The sequence below is a fragment of the Diospyros lotus genome, unplaced genomic scaffold (genome assembly GCF_014633365.1).
Source record: "Diospyros lotus cultivar Yz01 unplaced genomic scaffold, ASM1463336v1 superscaf1, whole genome shotgun sequence".
Lineage (NCBI taxonomy): Eukaryota > Viridiplantae > Streptophyta > Magnoliopsida > Ericales > Ebenaceae > Diospyros > Diospyros lotus.
In genome coordinates this window covers 4,993,733-5,012,982 of record NW_026267104.1, presented here as the reverse complement: position 1 = coordinate 5,012,982, position 19,250 = coordinate 4,993,733, and the positions used below count along the sequence as shown (strand labels likewise).

The 19,250-nt window shown below is 37.8% G+C and overlaps 1 protein-coding gene across 1 annotated transcript; it reads left to right on the top strand.

Annotated features, from left to right (window-relative positions):
- Positions 1-3,565: 3,565 nt before the first annotated feature.
- Positions 3,566-6,833, top strand: LOC127793152 (uncharacterized). The gene is made up of 3 exons (XM_052323935.1): positions 3,566-4,136; positions 4,585-6,548; positions 6,621-6,833. Exons 1-3 carry the CDS (start codon positions 3,566-3,568, stop codon positions 6,831-6,833), a joined length of 2,748 nt encoding a protein of 915 aa, XP_052179895.1.
- The last annotated feature ends 12,417 nt before the right edge of the window (positions 6,834-19,250 follow it).

Below are 19,250 nucleotides of genomic sequence, written 5' to 3'. Positions count from 1 at the left end.
CGAGCTTGCGATGCTAGTGAAATTAATTTATTAATTTAGATGGTCTGGCATAGTTGGGGCAGTATACATTGTCATGGAGTCAAAAGGACAATATACTTTGACTCATTCCATGCCCACTTCTCTATATAGCCATGCTGAAAACATCCATGTTCATCTTAATTAAACGAGGCCGTATAATTAAGATGCATAAATTAAGAAAATAACAGGAATATAGAGAATCACCTTGCAGTACTTATTATTCCCTAGATCTTCAGTTTCGAAATAAATTAATACAACAATAAATTATCAATGCAACATTAACAAGTAAGATGAACAGTTAATGGAGACATTAAATATTACAATCCTATCTAGCTTGCAGCAGCCTTATCCCTTTGAATTTTCATGCTTATTTAGTCGTGTCTATATAATTTAAGATGTGGATCATGAAGTTGTTAATGCCTGCTTCTTGCGTTGGATTTCTTATTTATCAACTTGTGGCCACCTCGGATGAAGCCACGAATTTTGTGTTGGCAGGAGTTGGAAGTGGCGGCATTGCATGGCGACAGGCAAAGCTTTTCTGGGTGATCGTGCTAGTGCTGCTCTCCGCAGGAACGGGAGAATTTGGCCCAGAAGGTGGAGGTGGACCCTTTGCTAGAGACTGCAACTTGAGTTGATCCTTCATCATCATCCTCATCGCCCACTTGCAGTTGTCTTCTTCTTCTATCTCGTCCAAAACCCTACTACCTTCATTGAAATTTAGGGTTACAAGGAAAAGCACAGCTAAAATGGCAAAGAAAATGTGGAAAGATCTCATTTTTAATTAATTTTAAAAGCAAGGATATACCAAAATAAAATAGCTGATTGAAGAGGGATGGAGAATGGGTTTAGGGAAGTGAGATATATTTATACTCAAAAACAGCTTATTCCTGATTGTAGGAGGGGGCGGGGGGAAATGACTTCAAAATTTCCTCTCCCTCATTTGGGAAGATAGATTTTTGACCGTTGACAGGAAAGACAAATTATTGATGGGGTTGAGAGATTGAATGGGCTGAAAATAAAGAAACTTAGCCTTGATTTCCCTTTGAAAGTATCAGGCAAAATAAAGATTTCAATTTAACACCTTAAAAATTTCAATTTAATTGACACCTCCTTAAGAAAACTAGGAAGAGAATAAAAATTAACCTTTTCATGTGATTATTTATTGTTTAATATTAAATTTATATTTATACTTATTAATAATCAATTGTTTGAGAAACAAATAAACTCCTAGAGATTATAATATTTATGATTGGATTTTTATTGAATTGGATTTGTTGAATGCATATTATTAAATTCAAATTAATTAACTTATGAATACTAAAGCAATTATATAATGTGTTCAAAATGTACTACATGGGGAACAATTGTAATTATGTAGTTATACTGTAATACCCTAAATTTTATGAATAAATTAAGTTATATTTAAATAAAGTATGTAAAATGCTATATATATATATTTAGGTTATTAATGTGTATGCCATAAATTAAATTATTAAGTATGTGTATAGGTAATTAATTTATATAAGTATGCATAAGTAAGTAAATATGTAACTATAAGTATATAAGTATAAATACGTATATAGCTAGGTATGTATGTATATATGAGTGTAATATATGTATGTATGTATATATATAAAAAAAAATCTAGAAAATCCGGATTTTTGCAGAGCAGCGCGTGGCCAGAGCATGGCCGCGCCTGCAAGCAGCGATCAAGGAGAGGGGGGGCCTTTAATGGCCGAAGTGACGCCGGAGTGGCCTCCAGGACGCGTGGCCGACCATGATAGGTCGAGTTGTGTCGGATTTGGGCTATAAATAACCACTCCTGGACTGCCCATTTCATCCAAAAATTTTCTTCTCTAAGCAGTAGATTTGGGGCAGTGTTGAGAGGTTTTGGGAGCGAGGTTTTGATCTTCAAGTCATGGGTAACATTTTTACCAAATTTGGCGATCAACGGAGCAGAGGAAAAGGCGAATCGAGGCTTCGCCGGAAAACGCGTGACTTGCCGGAGCCGAGGGGTGTTCGGCCAATTCGAGGTAAGTTTAATCCCATTTTTTGTTAATTTTTGCTCCATAATGTTCGGAATAGCAAGATCTATAGGATAGGAGGAGAAAAGCCAAGCTTCGAGGTCGGATCGCCGGCCGGCGGCGAAGAGAGCTGCTGGAGAAGACGACCCGAGAGAGGGGGGTCGGGCGTGTGGGCACACGCGCCCGCGGTTGAGGCGAAGGCGCCCACACGCCCCTGCCAAAAGAAATAAAAAAAAAGAAAAGAAAAGAAAAGAAAAGAAATAAAAGAAAAATGTAAATAAAAGAAATAAAGTTTTGAAATTTTTTTATTAAATCTGGAATGTTGTTTATGATTTATTGGTGAAGAATTTTCTGGAAATGCTAAATTTATTAATTATTTAAGTAGATTTTTCTATTATGGAAATAAAGAAAAATAAGATTTTAATTTAGAAAAATTCCATGAAAATTCCAAAGTGATAGAAATATTTTATAAAGGATATCAGTAAAGATAAATTAGATTTTATGAAATACTAGATAATTTTTATGCAATTCTTGAAGAAATAAGATTTAGAAATAAAGAGAAATTATGGAAATTATGAAAAAAAAAAAAGTGATATTCTAAAAAATAAGTTTAATGTCTAGGAGTCTTTGAGGGCGACAAGTAGCCGCTCGACACGAATTTCGAGAATGACACATCTTTTGAGGCAACTTAACTGTAAGTGTACCGTTCAGGACTAGTACGATTTTATCTTTAAGAATAATTACATCATATAGACATACTATGAAATGTATCCATCACGTAGATTGCATCCATAACATGACTATGAATTGCATAAACACACGATGATGTCATTGACCACTCGCATATGAGGCCGTATGGAGTACGAACTAGCACCGTTGCCTTACCAAGGGTGCACCCATACACCCCGGTTTCGATAGAAGTGGCTGCTAAAATGGTAGACAGCATGAGGGTGCAGTTGACACCTACGAGGTAAGACATTACATTTGGTCCCCTTACTTAGATGATTCATCATTTAACATGGGTTCGCCCCTGGAACATTCAACGTTCCAGTCTGGACTTGCAGAGATGATTCCGAGATTGGTGATGAGTAGTGTCACGAGACGACAAGATACGAGTATATGTACCATGATATGTTGTAATATGGATAGTTTAAGAATTGTGTACATTGTATTTATCATCAGATGCTTATGTATTAACTTGTAATAAATGCCATGTCCAGTTATTATTATATGCATTGCCATGAGCAGGTTCGATTCAGCTTCCGCTTTGTATTTATTTTCTAGTATAGATATCTCATCTAGCACTAGATACGGTCTTAGGGAATTTTGGGATAAGTAAAAAAATATATATATAGATCAAATTTCTTAAGGCATAACACGCCCGAGAAGGTGGGTTGTTACAGTTGGTATCTGATCCCAAACCAAGTAGAATACCTAGGAAGGAAAACTTAGATTAAGCCTAACAGGAGGAGAGTACCAACATAAGGACAATTAGGGGTACTAACGGAAGTTTTGGTGATAGGATGGCTGGAAACTTTTCAGAGCAGATCTTAGTCGACCATTGGGCACACCGTCTAGAGAACCGGGTCCTGCAGCCAAACGAGGGTATCATTGAGCACTTAGTCCAGATGGAAGAAATCCTTGACGATGTACCTCCAAGTTATCGATTTTGGCCTGACTTGGTTCAGCTTCAGATTAACATGATGGTCGGCGTTTTGGAGGGAGACCTGCAAGATTTCACTGATTGGGTACGGCAGGGGGACCAGTTCCCTGAATTTCAACTTTATTGTGCACAGATTCGTGAGCTTTTTGTAGAGTTATACGAACTGGTACTAGCAGATGAGCCCAATGAAGAGTTGGAGGACCCACTTGAAGAGAAAGAAGAAGAAGGTATGGAAAACTCGATTGAGCCAAGAGAAGTAGAAGAGATGGAAGATCCAATTGAAGCAGGAAAAGAAGATGACATACCCATATTCTGGGCTGAAGATGACCATCTCGAGTTCGATGACACCGATTCTGAAGACGAGGAAGAGACTGAAGTGATGATGAACAATCCCAAGGCACCCCCATACGAATCTGAGGATGAGAAGAATGGTTGGATTTGAAGGTCATCAGGACTGAAATAGATTTAACGGGAAATATCCTAACTATCTACGTGACTTGTATAGTGTCTAAGATCTATGTGACTTATGTAGTATCTATGACGTTTTGCAATCGAATGTGTAATGTCTATAGAATTAATGAAGAATCTACCTTATCGGATGGCAAGACCTTGTTATCTAATTAGGAATGTTATTTTCTTTTCAGATGGTGAATACCCAAAGGAGATTAGCAGTAGGGCCTAGAACGCCCAACCAGCAAGGAAACACAAGTGAGCATCTGGAAGGCAACTCCAGCCAGGAGGCCGGGAGTAGTCGACTGGATCAAATGGAGCGAATTCTGGGGAGTATGGTGGGATTCATACAAGAAACTCACTCCCGAGACAACCATGCGGTCAACATGCTTGACCTTTATCGTTGACAGAACTCTCTTGTCTTTCAAGGGAAGCTTGGCGCCGACCCCAGCGAAGGGGAATTTTGGATCGACCAAACAGAGAAGCTACTGGACCACCTGCACTGCAGAGAAGAAGAGAAGGTCAATTGTGCCACCTTCATGCTGCAAGATGAAGCAGATAGGTGGTGGAAGGGAGTCAAGAGGGCAATGACCCCTCGGGCCAGGGCGCCCTACATCACTTGGGAGCGATTCAAGGAACTCTTCAATGAGAAGTACTTTCCCTTGAATTTAAGACTGAAGAAAGAGAGAGAATTCATGGAGCTAAAGAAAACCAGGGACATGTATGTCGCCCAGTACAAGGACGTTTTCAGCCGATTAATCAGGTACATGCCTATTTACGAAGATGACGAAAGAATCAAAGCCCAGAAGTTTTTGGGAGGGCTGAATCTGAAGATTCAGAGGGCATTGAGTAGTATAAGTATTCAATCCTATTCAGAAGTGGTGTTGCAAGTCTTTACCACTGAGGCTAACCTAAGCCGAATTGAAGCTATTCAAGGAGAAAGTCAGCAAGGGAGAAATCATAAAGCAGGCAAGAAGCTGGAACTCCAAAGATTGAAGTTCAAGCCTGGCACTCCGTGCCAAAGATGCCAGAAGCAACACCATGGGAAGCCGTGCCGATTTGGAACAAAAGGTTGTTACAACTGTGGAGAAATGGGACATCTCAACCAGAACTGCCCAAAGAGAGGGATCACTTGTTTCAACTGCCAGCAGATTGGTCATTTTGCAAAGAACTGTCCTAAGCCGCGACTGACGAATCAATCTCAAGGGACGATCGGAAATGGTAGAGTGCAGCAGGGAAGGGTGTTTCATCTGACACGACAAGATACAATAGAAAACCCAGCTGTAATTGAAGGTACCATGTTATTATCTTGTATCCCCATGCATGCATTAATAGATTCAGGTGCAAGTCACTCATTCATTTCGCATGCATTTGCTAAAGTACTAGGAGATAAACCAGAAAATCTGAATTATTGTATGATTGTCGCAACCCCAATGGGGAAGTCTCTAGAAACTTCTTCAGGATACAAGAATAGGAAGATCCAAATAAAAGAAGTTGAATTCCTAGTGGATCTAATCCTCCTGGAATTTCAAGATTTTGACGTGATCCTAGGAATGGACTTCCTAACCAAATATGACGCGACATTGGACTGTAAAGCTAAGACAGTCTGTCTCAGGAGCAAAGACTCGAACATCAAGTTTCGAGGGCAATGGAGGGCAAGTGAACGGAAGTGGATCTCGGCTCTAAAGGCTGAGAAACTATTACGACAAGGAGCACGAGGATACTTATCTTGTGTCCAAGAGAAAGGCCAGGAGCCGTTAAAGATCGAGGAGGTACGAATCGTTAGAGAATTCGAGAATGTGTTTCTCGACGAATTGCTCGGATTGCCACCCCAGGGAGAGATCGAGTTTGCAATAGAAATCGTGCCAGGGGCAGGTCCGGTTTCAATACCCCAGTATAAAATGGCCCCTGTCGAGTTAAGAGAACTAAATACCCAATTACAAGATTTGCTGGACAAGGGATTCATTAGGCCAAGTATGTCTCCATGGGGAGCACCAGTACTCTTTGTTAAGAAAAAGGATGGGAGCCTGATGATGTGTATCGACTACCGCCAGTTAAACAAGATAACGATCAAGAATAAGTATCCACTCCCTAGAATCAAGGAGTTGTTTGATCAGTTACAAGGAGCCAAGGTCTTCTCGAAAATCAATTTGAGATCAGGGTACTACCAACTGAGTATCAAGGCAGAAGATGTACCCAAGACAACTTTTCGTTCTCGATACGGGCACTACGAATTTCTAGTGATGCCGTTCGGACTGACCAACGCCCCAGTAGTTTTTATGGATACTATGAATCGAGTCTTCAGACCATTCTTGGATAAATTTGTGATCGTGTTTATAGACGACATATTGATATACTCTCCCTCAGAAGAAGAGCATGAATCACATTTAAGGGTAATATTACAAACATTACAGGAACATAAGCTATATGCCAAATTTTCAAAATGCTAATTTTAGTTGTACCAGGTGGCATTTTTAGGGCACGTTATATCGGCTGAAGGAATATCGGTCGACCCGACCAAGATAACCGCTGTGGTAAATTGGAAGCAATCTCGGTCAGTTACTGAAATTAAGAGCTTCTTGGGATTAGCCGGCTACTATAGGAAGTTCGTGGAAGGGTTTTCCAAGATTGCAACACCCCTCACCAAGTTAACTCAGAAAGGGGTAAAGTTCGACTGAAGTGAGCGGTGCGAAGAAAGTTTTCAGACACTTAAGGATAAGCTGACAACCACTCCGGTACTAGCTATGCCAAATGGATCCCAACCACTTCAGTACTAGCTATGCCAAATGAATCAGGAGGATTCATGGTTTACACTGACGCCTCGAGAAACGGTTTAGGGTGTGTGCTGATGCAGCACGATAGAGTCATTGCCTATGGATCTCGACAGCTCAAGAACCACGAGTGGAACTACTCGACTCACGATTTGGAGTTGACTGCAGTGGTGTTTGCCTTAAAGATTTGGAGGCATTATTTATATGGCGAGGAGTTCGAAATTTTTACTGATCACAAGAGTTTACAATATGTCTTTTCGCAAAAAGAATTAAACATGAGGCAACAGAGATGGATGGAGCTATTAAAAGATTACGACTGCACTATTCAATACCATCCCGATAAATCTAATGTCGTAGCAGATGCCCTAAGAAGGAAAGAAATCACCTGTATGGCCGGAATGATGATGGTAGAGTGGAAGCTAGTTGAAGCTTTCAGCTTGATGACGGTAGGAGTGATTTCCCGAGGAAACTCTACCTACGCAGCTAGTCTCACGCTGCGACCGGAATTAATGGATCAAATACGACAAGCCTACTCAGAAGACTCTCGAATAAAAATGTGGGTTGACGAACTTGGGCAAACAAAGAAACCAGAATTTGAGGTAAGAGAAAACATCATTCGTTTTCAAGGTAGAATATATGTACCTCGTGTAAGGGAGTTACGGCAAGCAATTTTGGGAAAAGCTCATCGATCTAGATATTCGATACACCCTGACGCCACCAAGATGTACCAAGACTTGAGGGCTCTGTATTGGTGGCCAGGAATGAAGAAAAGCGTGGCAAGATACGTAAGTCAATGCGACACGTGTTAGAGAATCAAGATTGAGCATCAGAAGCCGGGTGGAAGTTTGCAACCGTTAGAAATCATGGAGTGGAAATGGGAACACATTACAATGGATTTCGTGACTGGGTTACCAAGAAGTCCTAAAGGAAATGATGTCATTTGGGTGATCGTTGACAGACTATCTAAGTCTGCTCATTTCTTGGCCATAAAAGTAAGCCAACCAATCAGCAAGTTAGCTCAGCAGTATCTTAACGAGATTGTCAGGTTACATGGAGTACCTGTAAGCATTGTATCAGACCGCGACCCGAGGTTCACTTCTAGGTTTTGGGGAAGTTTGCAAGAAAGTTTAGGTACTCAACTTAGGCTAAGTACAGCCTACCACCCCCAGACTGATGGCCAATCAGAAAGAACCATTCAAACCCTAGAGGACATGCTGAGAGCTTGTGCCATTGATTTTTCAGGTAGCTGGGAGGAATATTTGCCATTAGTAGAATTTGCTTACAATAACAGCTACCACAGCAACATTGGAATGGCCCTCTATGAAGCCCTGTACGGACGAAAATGTAGGTCCCCGATATGTTGGACTGAGGTAGATGAACGTCAAATTTTGGGACCCGAGATAGTTCAGGAAACGACAGAAAAGATAAAAATCATTCAAGAGAGAATTAAGGAAGCTCAGAATAGCCAGAAATCCTAGGCATATACAAGAAGAAGGAAATTTGAGTTCCAAGTAGGCGACAAAGTATACCTAAAGATATCTCCACTAAGAATGGTGACTAGAAGCAGTAAAAAGAAGGGCAAGCTAAGCCCCCGATATATAGGACCATTTGATGTAGTAGAAAGAATTGGACCAGTCGCATATCGACTTGCACAACCTGTGGCCCTGTCAAACGTCCACGACGTGTTTCACGTATCGCAACTCCGTAAGCAGGAGCCAGATCCCTCCCAGGTAATGCCAGCTGAGACTATCGAGATTCAAGAAAATCTTTCGTACGTTGAGAAACCGGTAAATATTTTGGATCGTAGGGATCAAGTTCTAAGAAATAAGTCAATTCCCCTGGTGCAAGTTTTGTGGAGAAACCCGATAAGTGAAGAGATAACTTGGGACCGAGAGGAAGACATGAGGCTCAATTATCCATACCTGTTCGAAGACCCCATAGTTAGAATGAGTGAATAATTAAATTTCGAGGACGAAATTTTGTAAGGATGGGAGAATGTAATACCCTAAATTTTATGAATAAATTAAGTTATGTTTAAATAAAGTATGTAAAATGATATATATATATATATTTAGGTTATTAATGTGTATGCCAGAAATTAAATTATTAAGTATGTGTATAGGTAATTAATTTATATAAGTATGCATAAGTAAGTAAATATGTAAATATAAGTATATAAGTATAAATACGTATATAGCTAGGTATGTATGTATGTATGTATATATGAGTGTAATATATGTATGTATGTATATATAAAAAAAAAATCTAGAAAATTCGGATTTTTGCAGAGCAGCGCGCGGCCAGAGCATGGCTGCGCCTGCAAGCGGCGGTCAGGGAGAGGGGGGGCCTTTAATGGCCGAAGTGACGCTGGAGTGGCGTCCAGGACGCGTGGACGACCATGATAGGTCGAGTTGCGTCGGATTTGGGCTATAAATAGTCGCTCCTAGACTGCCTATTTCATCCGAAAATTTTCTTCTCTAAGTAGTAGATTTGGGGCAGTGTTGAGAGGTTTTGGGAGCGAGGTTTTGATCTTCAAGTCATGGGTAACATTTTTGCCAAATTTGGCAATCAGCGGAGCAGAGGAAATGGCGAATCAAGACTTTGCTGGAAAACGCGTGACTCGCCAGAGTCGAGGGGTGTTCGGCCAATTCGAGGTAAGTTTAATCCTATTTTTTGTTAATTTTTGCTCCATTATGTTCGGAATAGCAAGATCTATAGGATAGGAGGAGAAAAGCCAAGCTTCGAGGTCGGATTGCCGGCCTGTGGCGAAGAGAGCTGTCGGAGAAGACGACCCGAGAGGGGGGGTCGGGCGCGTGGGCGCCCGCGCCCGCGATTGAGGCGAAGGCGCGTGGGCCACACGCGCCCGCCAGAAGAAATAAAAAAAAAGAAAAGAAATAAAATTTTGAAAGTTTTTTATTAAATCTGGAATGTTGTTTATGATTTATTGGTGAAGAATTTTCTGGAAATGCTAAATTTATTAATTATTTAAGTAGATTTTTCTATTATGGAAATAAAGAAAAATAAGATTTTAATTCAGAAAAATTCCATGAAAATTCCAGAGTGATAGAAATATTTTATAAAGGATATCAGTAAAGATAAATTAGATTTTATGAAATACTAGATAATTTTTATGCAATTCTTGAAGAAATAAGATTTAGAAATAAAGAGAAATTATGGAAATTATGAAAAAAAAAGTGATATTCTAAAAAATAAGTTTAATGTCTAGGAGTCTTTGAGGGCGACAAGTAGCCGCTTGATACGAATTTTGAGACTGACACGTCTTTCGAGGCAACTTAACTGTAAGTGTACCATTCAAGACTAGTACGATTTTATCTTTAAGAATGATTACATCATATTGACATATTATGAAATGTATCCATCACGTAGATTGCATCCATAACATGACTATGAATTGCATAAACACACTATGATGTCATTGACCACTCGTATATGAGGCTGTAGGGAGTACGAACTAGCACTGCTGCCTTACCAAGGGTGCACCCATACACCCCGACTTCGATAGAAGTGGCTGCTAAAATGGTAGACAGCATGAGGGTGCAGTTGACACCTACGAGGTAAGACATTGCATACACTCATGACATTGCATTTGGTCCCCTTACTTAGATGGTTCATCATCTAACATGAGTTTGCCCCTGGAACATTCAACGTTCCAATCTGGACTTGCAGAGATGATTCCGAGATTGGTGATGAGTAGTGTCGCGAGACGACAAGATACGAGTATATGTACCATGATATGTTGTAATATGGATAGTTTAAGAATTGTGTATATTGTATTTATCATCAGATGCTTATGTATTAACTTGTAATAAATGCCATATCCAGTTATTATTATATGCATTGCTATGAGCATGTTCGATTCAGCTTCCGCTTTGTATTTATTTTCTAGTATAGATATCTCATCTAGCACTAGATATGGTCTTAGGGAATTTTGGGATAAGTAAAAAAATATAGACCAAATTTCCTAAGACATAACACGCCCGAGAAGATGGGTTGTTACATATACATTTAACTAAGCATATATAATTTTTTTATTATTATGTTTTTTGCACGTTTATTTAAGAAAAATTAAATGTATTTATTTAACCACTCCAAATTTTTTATTATTAACCACTCCTAAGTTTCACCTTTATTTAAGAAAAATTAAATGTATTTAGGAAGCGTAAAATGAAAAAATAAAAATAAAAATAAAAAATATTTTCCTTTTTTATTCTTATCTGTTGTTAAAGAGATTAATATATACCTTTTTATGTATTTATTTTTGCAAGATGTAATATTTGACCTATTCTGATAATTGTTAGTATTGTCTAAATCTTGTTTACTACAAAGATTACCAACAAAAAGGTTAAAGTCATCCTCAAAGCCATCGTCAAAACCTAAACTCAAAGTCATCCTTAAAGCCATTTGTTTATTGAATTCCTGCTGTTTGAACGATTCAACCTGTGTTTTGTTTTCCCATTCAATTCCGCAGATTTGACTGAAAAGAAACGAACCTTCCTAAATCTACCCAATTATATGATCAAATATTTTTGTTGTCATAAACAAAAATTAAAGAAAAAGTCTAAAAGCCCAAAATATCGTTTTGGGCTAAAAGGCGTAAATTTTTCATACACAGGTGGATCCCACACAAACGCGCAAATTAGATAATTCAGACATTTCTCTAAATATTTTAAGAAAATAATTCGGATTGCAACTCCTTTCAATCTTCTGATCAAAAGCCAAAACTCCATCCTCCAAAGCAGATCTTATGAAGTGATACCAAACCTGTATGTATATGATTTGTCCTAGCATGATAAATATGATTTTTTTTTTTTTTGCCAAATGAATGGTACTTTGATTGTTACAATGCAACACACTATGCTCATACTTGTAGCCTAACTCTTCCAAGAAAGACTGCAACCACATCATCTCCTTACTGGCATCTGTCACTACAACATACTCTGTCTTAGTGGTAGAAAGTGAAACTATCTTCTGCAATTTTGAGATCCAACTAACTTTCGTACCACCTAAAGAATAGACAAACCTGGCAGTACTTTTTTTTTAATCTACATCACCGGCCATGTTAGCATCAACATATCCCTATAAGCCCAAATTTGACTTTATAAAGCACAAAACCGAATCTATAGTACCTTTCAAATACTTGAGAACCCACAAGGCAACAAAAGTCAAGAGGACAAGCTAAAATATCAAAACACCCTAATACAAAATTAGAGACCTTAATCACAAAATCAGATATAAAAAAAAATACAAAATTAGTAATGTTAGAGAGAGAGAAAGAGAGACCTGGTCAGTGATAGAGCTGGAGGCGACAGCGTTGAGGTGGCAAGGAGGCCGTGATGGAGCAGGTGGCGACGTCGTTGAGGCAACAAAGAAGATGGGCTAGAGACGGTGAAGGTGATCAGTATGAGAAAGATAGACGAAGTAGATAGAAAGAGGCGAGGAGTGGTGATATATATATGGGCCAGGAAAGGATTAATAAAATTATTTTAAAAATAATTTTATTATAATTTTTATTTTTGAAATACTAAAAATTATTTTTGTTAGAAGTTATAATTTTTAAATGAACGTAAAGGTAATTTATGTTATTACAAAATAACTAATATAATATAAAATAAAAATAACTATTCAAAAATTTGTCACATTCATATAAAAAGTACTTAATTATATTTTATGTAACAAAAAATAATTATTAGAGCGTGAAGATCATTTTATACATTGTATTTATAAAATAAAATAATTTAGCAAGCAATGTAAAAATTATTTCAATTTCATATTAATATTCATAATACTATGACAATAATTTAATTTTAAATATTCTTATTAACATTCATGAAATAAATAATAAAATTTTTAAAATATATAATTTTTAAATTATTTCTAATTATAAAATTAGGAATAAAAAAATTTATAATTAAATAGTACTTCATTGATGGTATGGAGTGTGCCTCTTCAAGAGGCATGAAACAAGTGCAACGGAATGTCAACAAATAAAATATGATTCGCGAAACATCTGCATTAATTATCAGTAATCTCTTATTCCTGTCATAACTCGAGAGAAACGAATAACTACAGCATGTCAGAAACGAGGAGTTGAGGTTGTTAATTAGACCTATACTCTGAAATGCTCCTAGCATTGGAGCCTAAGGTTCCATCCTAATCCTCCCATAGCATTTTTTTTTTCTAATTTTATTTATTATTAATTTTCTGTTTCAATTCTTAATTTTTATTTTGTATTTGTTGTTATAAGTTACATTTTTTTACTTTGTATTTGTTGCGAATTATTAATTGCACAGTTCTCACTTCTATTTTTGAGAGAGGAATTATTAATTTTATTTGTATAGCATTTGTATGTATATAGTTTTAGTTACATAAATAACACTAAATAGTCATAACCCTTACAACTAAAGTTATAGCTTAGTCAGTGATCGTGTATTCTTTTTCTTGGGATGTGAGTGTTAAATTTTTTTTAAGAGTGTTCTCTTATTCTCACTTGGTTAATTTGATCATATTTCAATTATATAGTTTATAGATTCATTGGGTAGGGATTTATGATCTTGTCAACAAAAGTTTTTAGCAAATTTTATCTATGAGATGCAGATGGCTTAATTTTCCTTTTTGGTTAGAAAAAAAAATCCTAAGCCCTTATGGTCCATGTATATATATACATACATACATACATATTTATGTATAAAGAGATGTTATTTGGATATGAAGTTTTGACACTTGGATAATTCTGTGCTAATTATTTATGATGTGTTGTCACATTAAAATTAATACATACATACATATATATATATATACTAACATAAGTTTTCATTTATACATTTGTTCCAATAACTTGAATTAATTGGCACATGCAGCTCCATATCGCTTGCAACTCAAAGACAGGAATGCATGCACGTTTTATTCTTCAATCAACTGATCTTAATCATAATGAAAATACTGACAAATATGATATTGTTAGTACTGTAGTCGAAACAAGTAAAGAATTGTTGGCTATGAAGCTCCAAACGGCGTCGTTGCCCTTAGCTGGTTGGAAGGCCACATGCAGCAACCGCATGCTGCCATTTGGCAGCTACTGGATGGCTGCACATGGAAACTATCGGTTGTCTTCAGCTGGCGCCTAATCTCGCCCTTTCCTTTGCCCGATCATCTCCTGCTCATCTACTATTTTCTGTTGGAATAATCAATCGTGCTTACACGATTGAATCCCAGCCTTTCATCCATGCTTTATGATAGTTCATCCAAGCCATTCATCATCGCTTTTAATCCCGCCCCTCGGGATGTGAGCCAGCACAGTGATCTGAGACGAAATTGACAAAAGCAAAGGTGAAAGAGAAAGATTGAAAAGAGGCGAGAGCCTTCGTCTTCGGGGCTAGGGTTTTGGTTTGGTTTCTCTGTTCTTCATTCTCTGTAAATCCTGTATGGCTTTGTTTAATTTTTATATGGTTCGATAAGGTTGCCTCTAATCTGTTTTAAGTGATTATTTGGCATTTTTATTTTCTCAAACCATTGTTTGTATCGAGGGTTTTGTGAGGGCTTCTTGTGGGTGTAATCTTGGATTTATCTCATAGTGCAGTGAGCTTTTCTCTCTCTCGCTCAACGTGGACGTAGCCTCGTTTAGAGGTGAACCACGGTAAATCTCTTGTGTCTTGTTTTTCGATTTTGTTTCTGTTCATTATGCTGTGTTTATTTTTTTTTCTTCTAGTTTTGTTCTTCAATCATCAGTGATTGAAATACAGGGAAAAACCCTAAGGTTTTCTCTCTAGTTCCCAACAGTGGTATCAGAGCCGCGTTAAAATCCGGCTCTTAGGGTTTCTATAATTTCAATTTGTTCGATTTTTTCATTTTTGGGTTTAGTCATCTATTCTTGCAGGTGATCTAGGGCTTCTTTGAGAGAGTCTGTTTCAACGGGTGTGTGCTGTGTTGATTCTTTTATGAGTTTAGAGCCCCTAAGTTACCTTCGTGCAAGGCGAAGATGAACTCTACCCGATTTGAAATTGGTATATTTGATGGAAAAGGAGATTATGGAAGCTGGAAGAAGAAGATGAGAGTGTTACTCTCTCATCATAAAATGCTTATAGCACTTGAGACGGATGATCGCAAATGGTCTGCAGACCAGCTTGCGAGGACAGAGGAAATCAGAGAAGAAGCCTTCAATCTGATCTTCCTCCACCTGGGTGATAATGTGATTCGCAAGGTAGATGGTATGCCCATTCCCTTAGAACTCTGGAATAAACTAGATGCTTTATTTTCTGTCATTACTGCACCTAATTTAGTATATCTGAAAGGCATGCTATTTAATTTTAAAATGAGTGCATCTAAGACAATGGATGAGAACATAGACGAATTTACCAGGCTTGCATTATTACTTAGAGGTACTGATCAAGCATTAGGAGACTCTAGTGAAGCTATGATTCTGTTAAATTCATTGCCTGATGATTATGATGTTGTTAAACATGCATTAAGATATACTAACATAGTACCTAGTCTAGACCTTGTTATTTCAGGCATTAAGGTTAGAAAACTGGAACTAGGGACATTAAAGAAATCTGGAAACAATCTTTTTGTAAAGGGGAAGAATGAGAAAAAACATTCTACTGGTAATAATGATCATGCTAGTGGGTCAGGGAAAAAGGGTAAGAAGAAGGATAAAAAGGGTAAGCAAAAGTGGAAATGCTATCACTGTGGGAAAGAGGGACACATTAAGAAGTACTGTTATGACTACATTAAGAAACAAAAGCAATGGGGAAATGTAAATGCTAATCCTAATAATTCAAATTGCTCAGCTGAGGTTCTTACTGTTTCAAATGCTTCTATTGATAATGAATGGATCATGGATTCAGGATGTTCTTTCCATATGTGTCCTAACATTGATTGGTTTCATAATTTTGATAAAAGGGAATCTGGAATCGTGTTTATGGGTAATAACCAATCCTGTAGGGTTAAAGGTATAGGAAGCATATCTCTCAAATTGCATGATAACAAAACTAGAACCTTAACTGATGTAAGATATGTTCCTGGCCTTAAAAGAAATTTGATATCTCTTGGCACATTAGATGAACTAGGGTTCTCTTATAAAGCAGAAAATGGATCCATGCATGTGTTTAAAAAAGATGAACTAATCCTAATTGTTGCTAAGAAAAATGGATTGTATGTTTTGAATGGCTGTTATTTCCCCTTTGATAATATTAATTCTACATGCATAGTCAAATCTGATAAGACATAATTATGGCACCTGAGGCTTGGCCATATGAGCCTGAAAGGTCATAAGGCACTGACTAACCAAGGTTACCTTGGTTTAGTGCTAGTTGGGTCCCTCGACTTTTGTGAGCCATGTGTTCTAGGCAAGCAACACAGGTTGAGTTTCCATAAAGGAACTCACCTGGCGAGGGTATGCCTAAAATATATACATGCAGACCTATGGGGGCCTTCCCAAGTTCCTACCTATGGTGGTAACAGGTATTGTCTCTCTATTGTGGATGATTTCACTAGGAAGGTTTGGGTTTTCCTTTTAAAATCTAAAGACCAGACTCTAGAGAATTTTAAAATTTGGAAGAACCTAGTAGAAAATCAAATAGATAGGAAAATTAAGGTCTTAAGAACACACAATGGGCTGAAATTTTGTAACAAAGAATTTGATGAATTTTGCAATACCTAAGGAATAATTAGACATAGGACTGTGAGATATACACCCCAACAAAATGGGGTAGCAGAGAGGATGAACCGAGCCCTTCTAGAAAAGGTCAGGTGTCTCCTATTCACCTTTAATATGCCAAAATCCTTTTGGGGGGAGGCATTGTCAACTACAGCCTATTTAGTGAATAGAAGTCCTTCCACTGCCCTAAACTTGAAATGCCCTGAAGAAAAATGGACTAGTAGGAAACTAAATCTTGATTACCTTAGGGTGTTTGGTTGTGAAGCATATGCTCACAAATCATAAGGTAAATTAGATCCTAGGTCCATTAAGTGTGTGTTTGTTGGTTACCAAGAAAGGACCAAAGGCTTTAGTGTTGGAAATGTATGCCCTAAAGACACGTTTTGTTTAATTTATGGTAATGATGTTTCTTTTAGTCAGTTTATGGCACATATATCATTTGCATTTAATTGTTGGAAAAGTGTCCATGCTATTAAGTAAGTGATTCATGTGATGGGTCGTTCTTCACAGTTAGGCATGAATCATGGGTACTTAATAAGCAAGAAAATATTACTCTTGATCTTTTGATAGAACTGGGCATTCTATCATGATAAGATCATTGTGCAATAGATCCTAATGGAGGATGGCTTGCCTTAGCCAGTAAACAGTCTGTTTACTCTAATTGTACAAGCGCATTTGGAATGCGTAGAGTGGACCTGTGATAGAAGCTAATGACAAAGTACTAATTATCATGGAGCTAGTCTATCACTACTACTACGTGGACGAGTACTCTAACACTTGAGTATTAGTTGGTGGTCTAGTGAACCTAGAGCTATATTCTTAGATTCACTGTAGGTGAGGTCTATCAAAGATCAATAACCTTTTGAGTTGGGAGTATGGTTTCTAATTAGCTAAGACAGACTAATACAAGATAGTTTCTGTGATTCACCCCCTTGTGATTGTCCAAGAATAATCAAATAATCCAGGGCCCTGGGAATGTGACTTAAGAGTGTGTGCTTCTGGGTAGCTCCTAGTGATAAGCAAGTACATTCGAGTAGTCACGGATTATTGGACTAGTGATCTAAGGATGGTAGAAATCATTTAGAGAGGTGTTAGTACATTATTCCTTTCTAAATGATGGGTGTTACGCAGAGGGGTATTTTCGTCATTACACTAGTAGGTCAAAGACATTGCATATGCAAAATTATTCGTGGGGTCAGTGTTACCATATGGTGATAGTTGGAACACTTAGAATGACAAAATATAACTACTAGGTAGCAGGGATATTTTGGTCATTTTAGTAGCCGTGAATAATTTGTCTTTTGGTCCCCGGGGTAGCTCGATATAACTCATGTATTATTTAATACATTTGGCTTGTTGGGTGAATTACATTGAGAGAGAATTATTTTATTCAGAATGATCCATAATTAATTGGGCTAGAATAAAATAATAGTTCATTAGTTTTAATTAATTAATTGGGCTAACCCAATTAGAAAATTAATTAAATGAACTTGGCCCACTAGGGTTTGGCCCACTAGGGTTTTAACGCTAAGGTTCTCCCTATATATTCTCTCCTTGGTTGTTTTTCATCTAAGGGTTTTTTTTCTACTCTTCTTCACCGAAAGAGAGGCCACGAGTTTGAGTCATACCTTGGAAGATCAAGAGAACGTTCAAGTTCTGATGCGAAGGAGCCGAAGGATTGTAGGACAGCCGTCATCTCCACCACGCGAAGAAGCTCCCGCCCATCCTCCTCCTATCGCTCCATTTCGTCCGGTAATCCATAGGAAAAGTAAGTTTCCTAGATTCTAATCAATATGAGGAAAGTTTTTATTTAAAAACGTTTCCGTTGCATGCTATGTATCCTCGAGATGATCCTTCATTTAGATTATGGGAAAGACAATCTAGTGGGATAAAAATCATTATTAGCAGAGATGTCATATTTAATGAAGCAATTTTCCCTTGTAAAACTGTTAACTTAGGAGAAACCAACACTAATAGAAGTCCAGATGATTTTATCATTCTAGGAGGGTCTCAAATTGAGGTGGAGCAGGTTGAAGGTTCTCTTCCAGCTGCTCCAACAGAATCCAACCTAGAAGATGTTCCAACCCCAAATGAAAATCAAACCTCTGATCATGATGATGATCAAGAGGAACAAAAAGATGAACCTGAGATTGAGGTGGAGCATCACAACTCAACCCAAGATCTCAGTGATTACCATCTAGCCTGAGATAGGAGCATGAGGGTTTCCAAACCCCTTGCAAGGTATACCTATTTAGACTTAGTGTTTTATGCCCTTGTGGTAGGTCTGGAATTAAGGAGTAGTGAGCCTTCCACGTATGAGGAGGCTGTCAGCTCCAAGGAAAGTGTAAAGTGGCAGCAGGCCATGGATAAAGAAATGTCCTCACATAAAATTAATGGCACCTGGGAGTTGGTGCCTAGACCTCAGAAACAGAAATTAATTCAGTGTACGTGGTTGTATAAGTTAAAAGAAGGCATATCTCCCACTGACCCAATTAGGTATAAAGCAAGATTAGTGGCAAAGGGGTTTACTCAGAGGAAAGGTATAGATTACACTGAAATTTTCTCCCCTGTAGTTAAATTTAAAACCATATGCATGATGATATCTGTAGTTGTTCAATTTTGACCTTGAATTAGAACAATTAGATGTT

What these genes read in the sequence shown, in the direction of transcription:
- LOC127793152 (XM_052323935.1), top strand. Translation starts at nt 3,566, where the DNA reads ATGGCTGGAAACTTTTCAGAGCAGATCTTAGTCGACCATTGGGCACAC. An exon ending in ATCTGAGGATGAGAAGAATG is followed by an intron (nt 4,137 to 4,584) that starts GTTGGATTTGAA and finishes TTGTCTTTCAAG; the next exon opens with GGAAGCTTGGCGCCGACCCC. An exon ending in AGCATGAATCACATTTAAGG is followed by an intron (nt 6,549 to 6,620) that starts GTAATATTACAA and finishes TAGTTGTACCAG; the next exon opens with GTGGCATTTTTAGGGCACGT.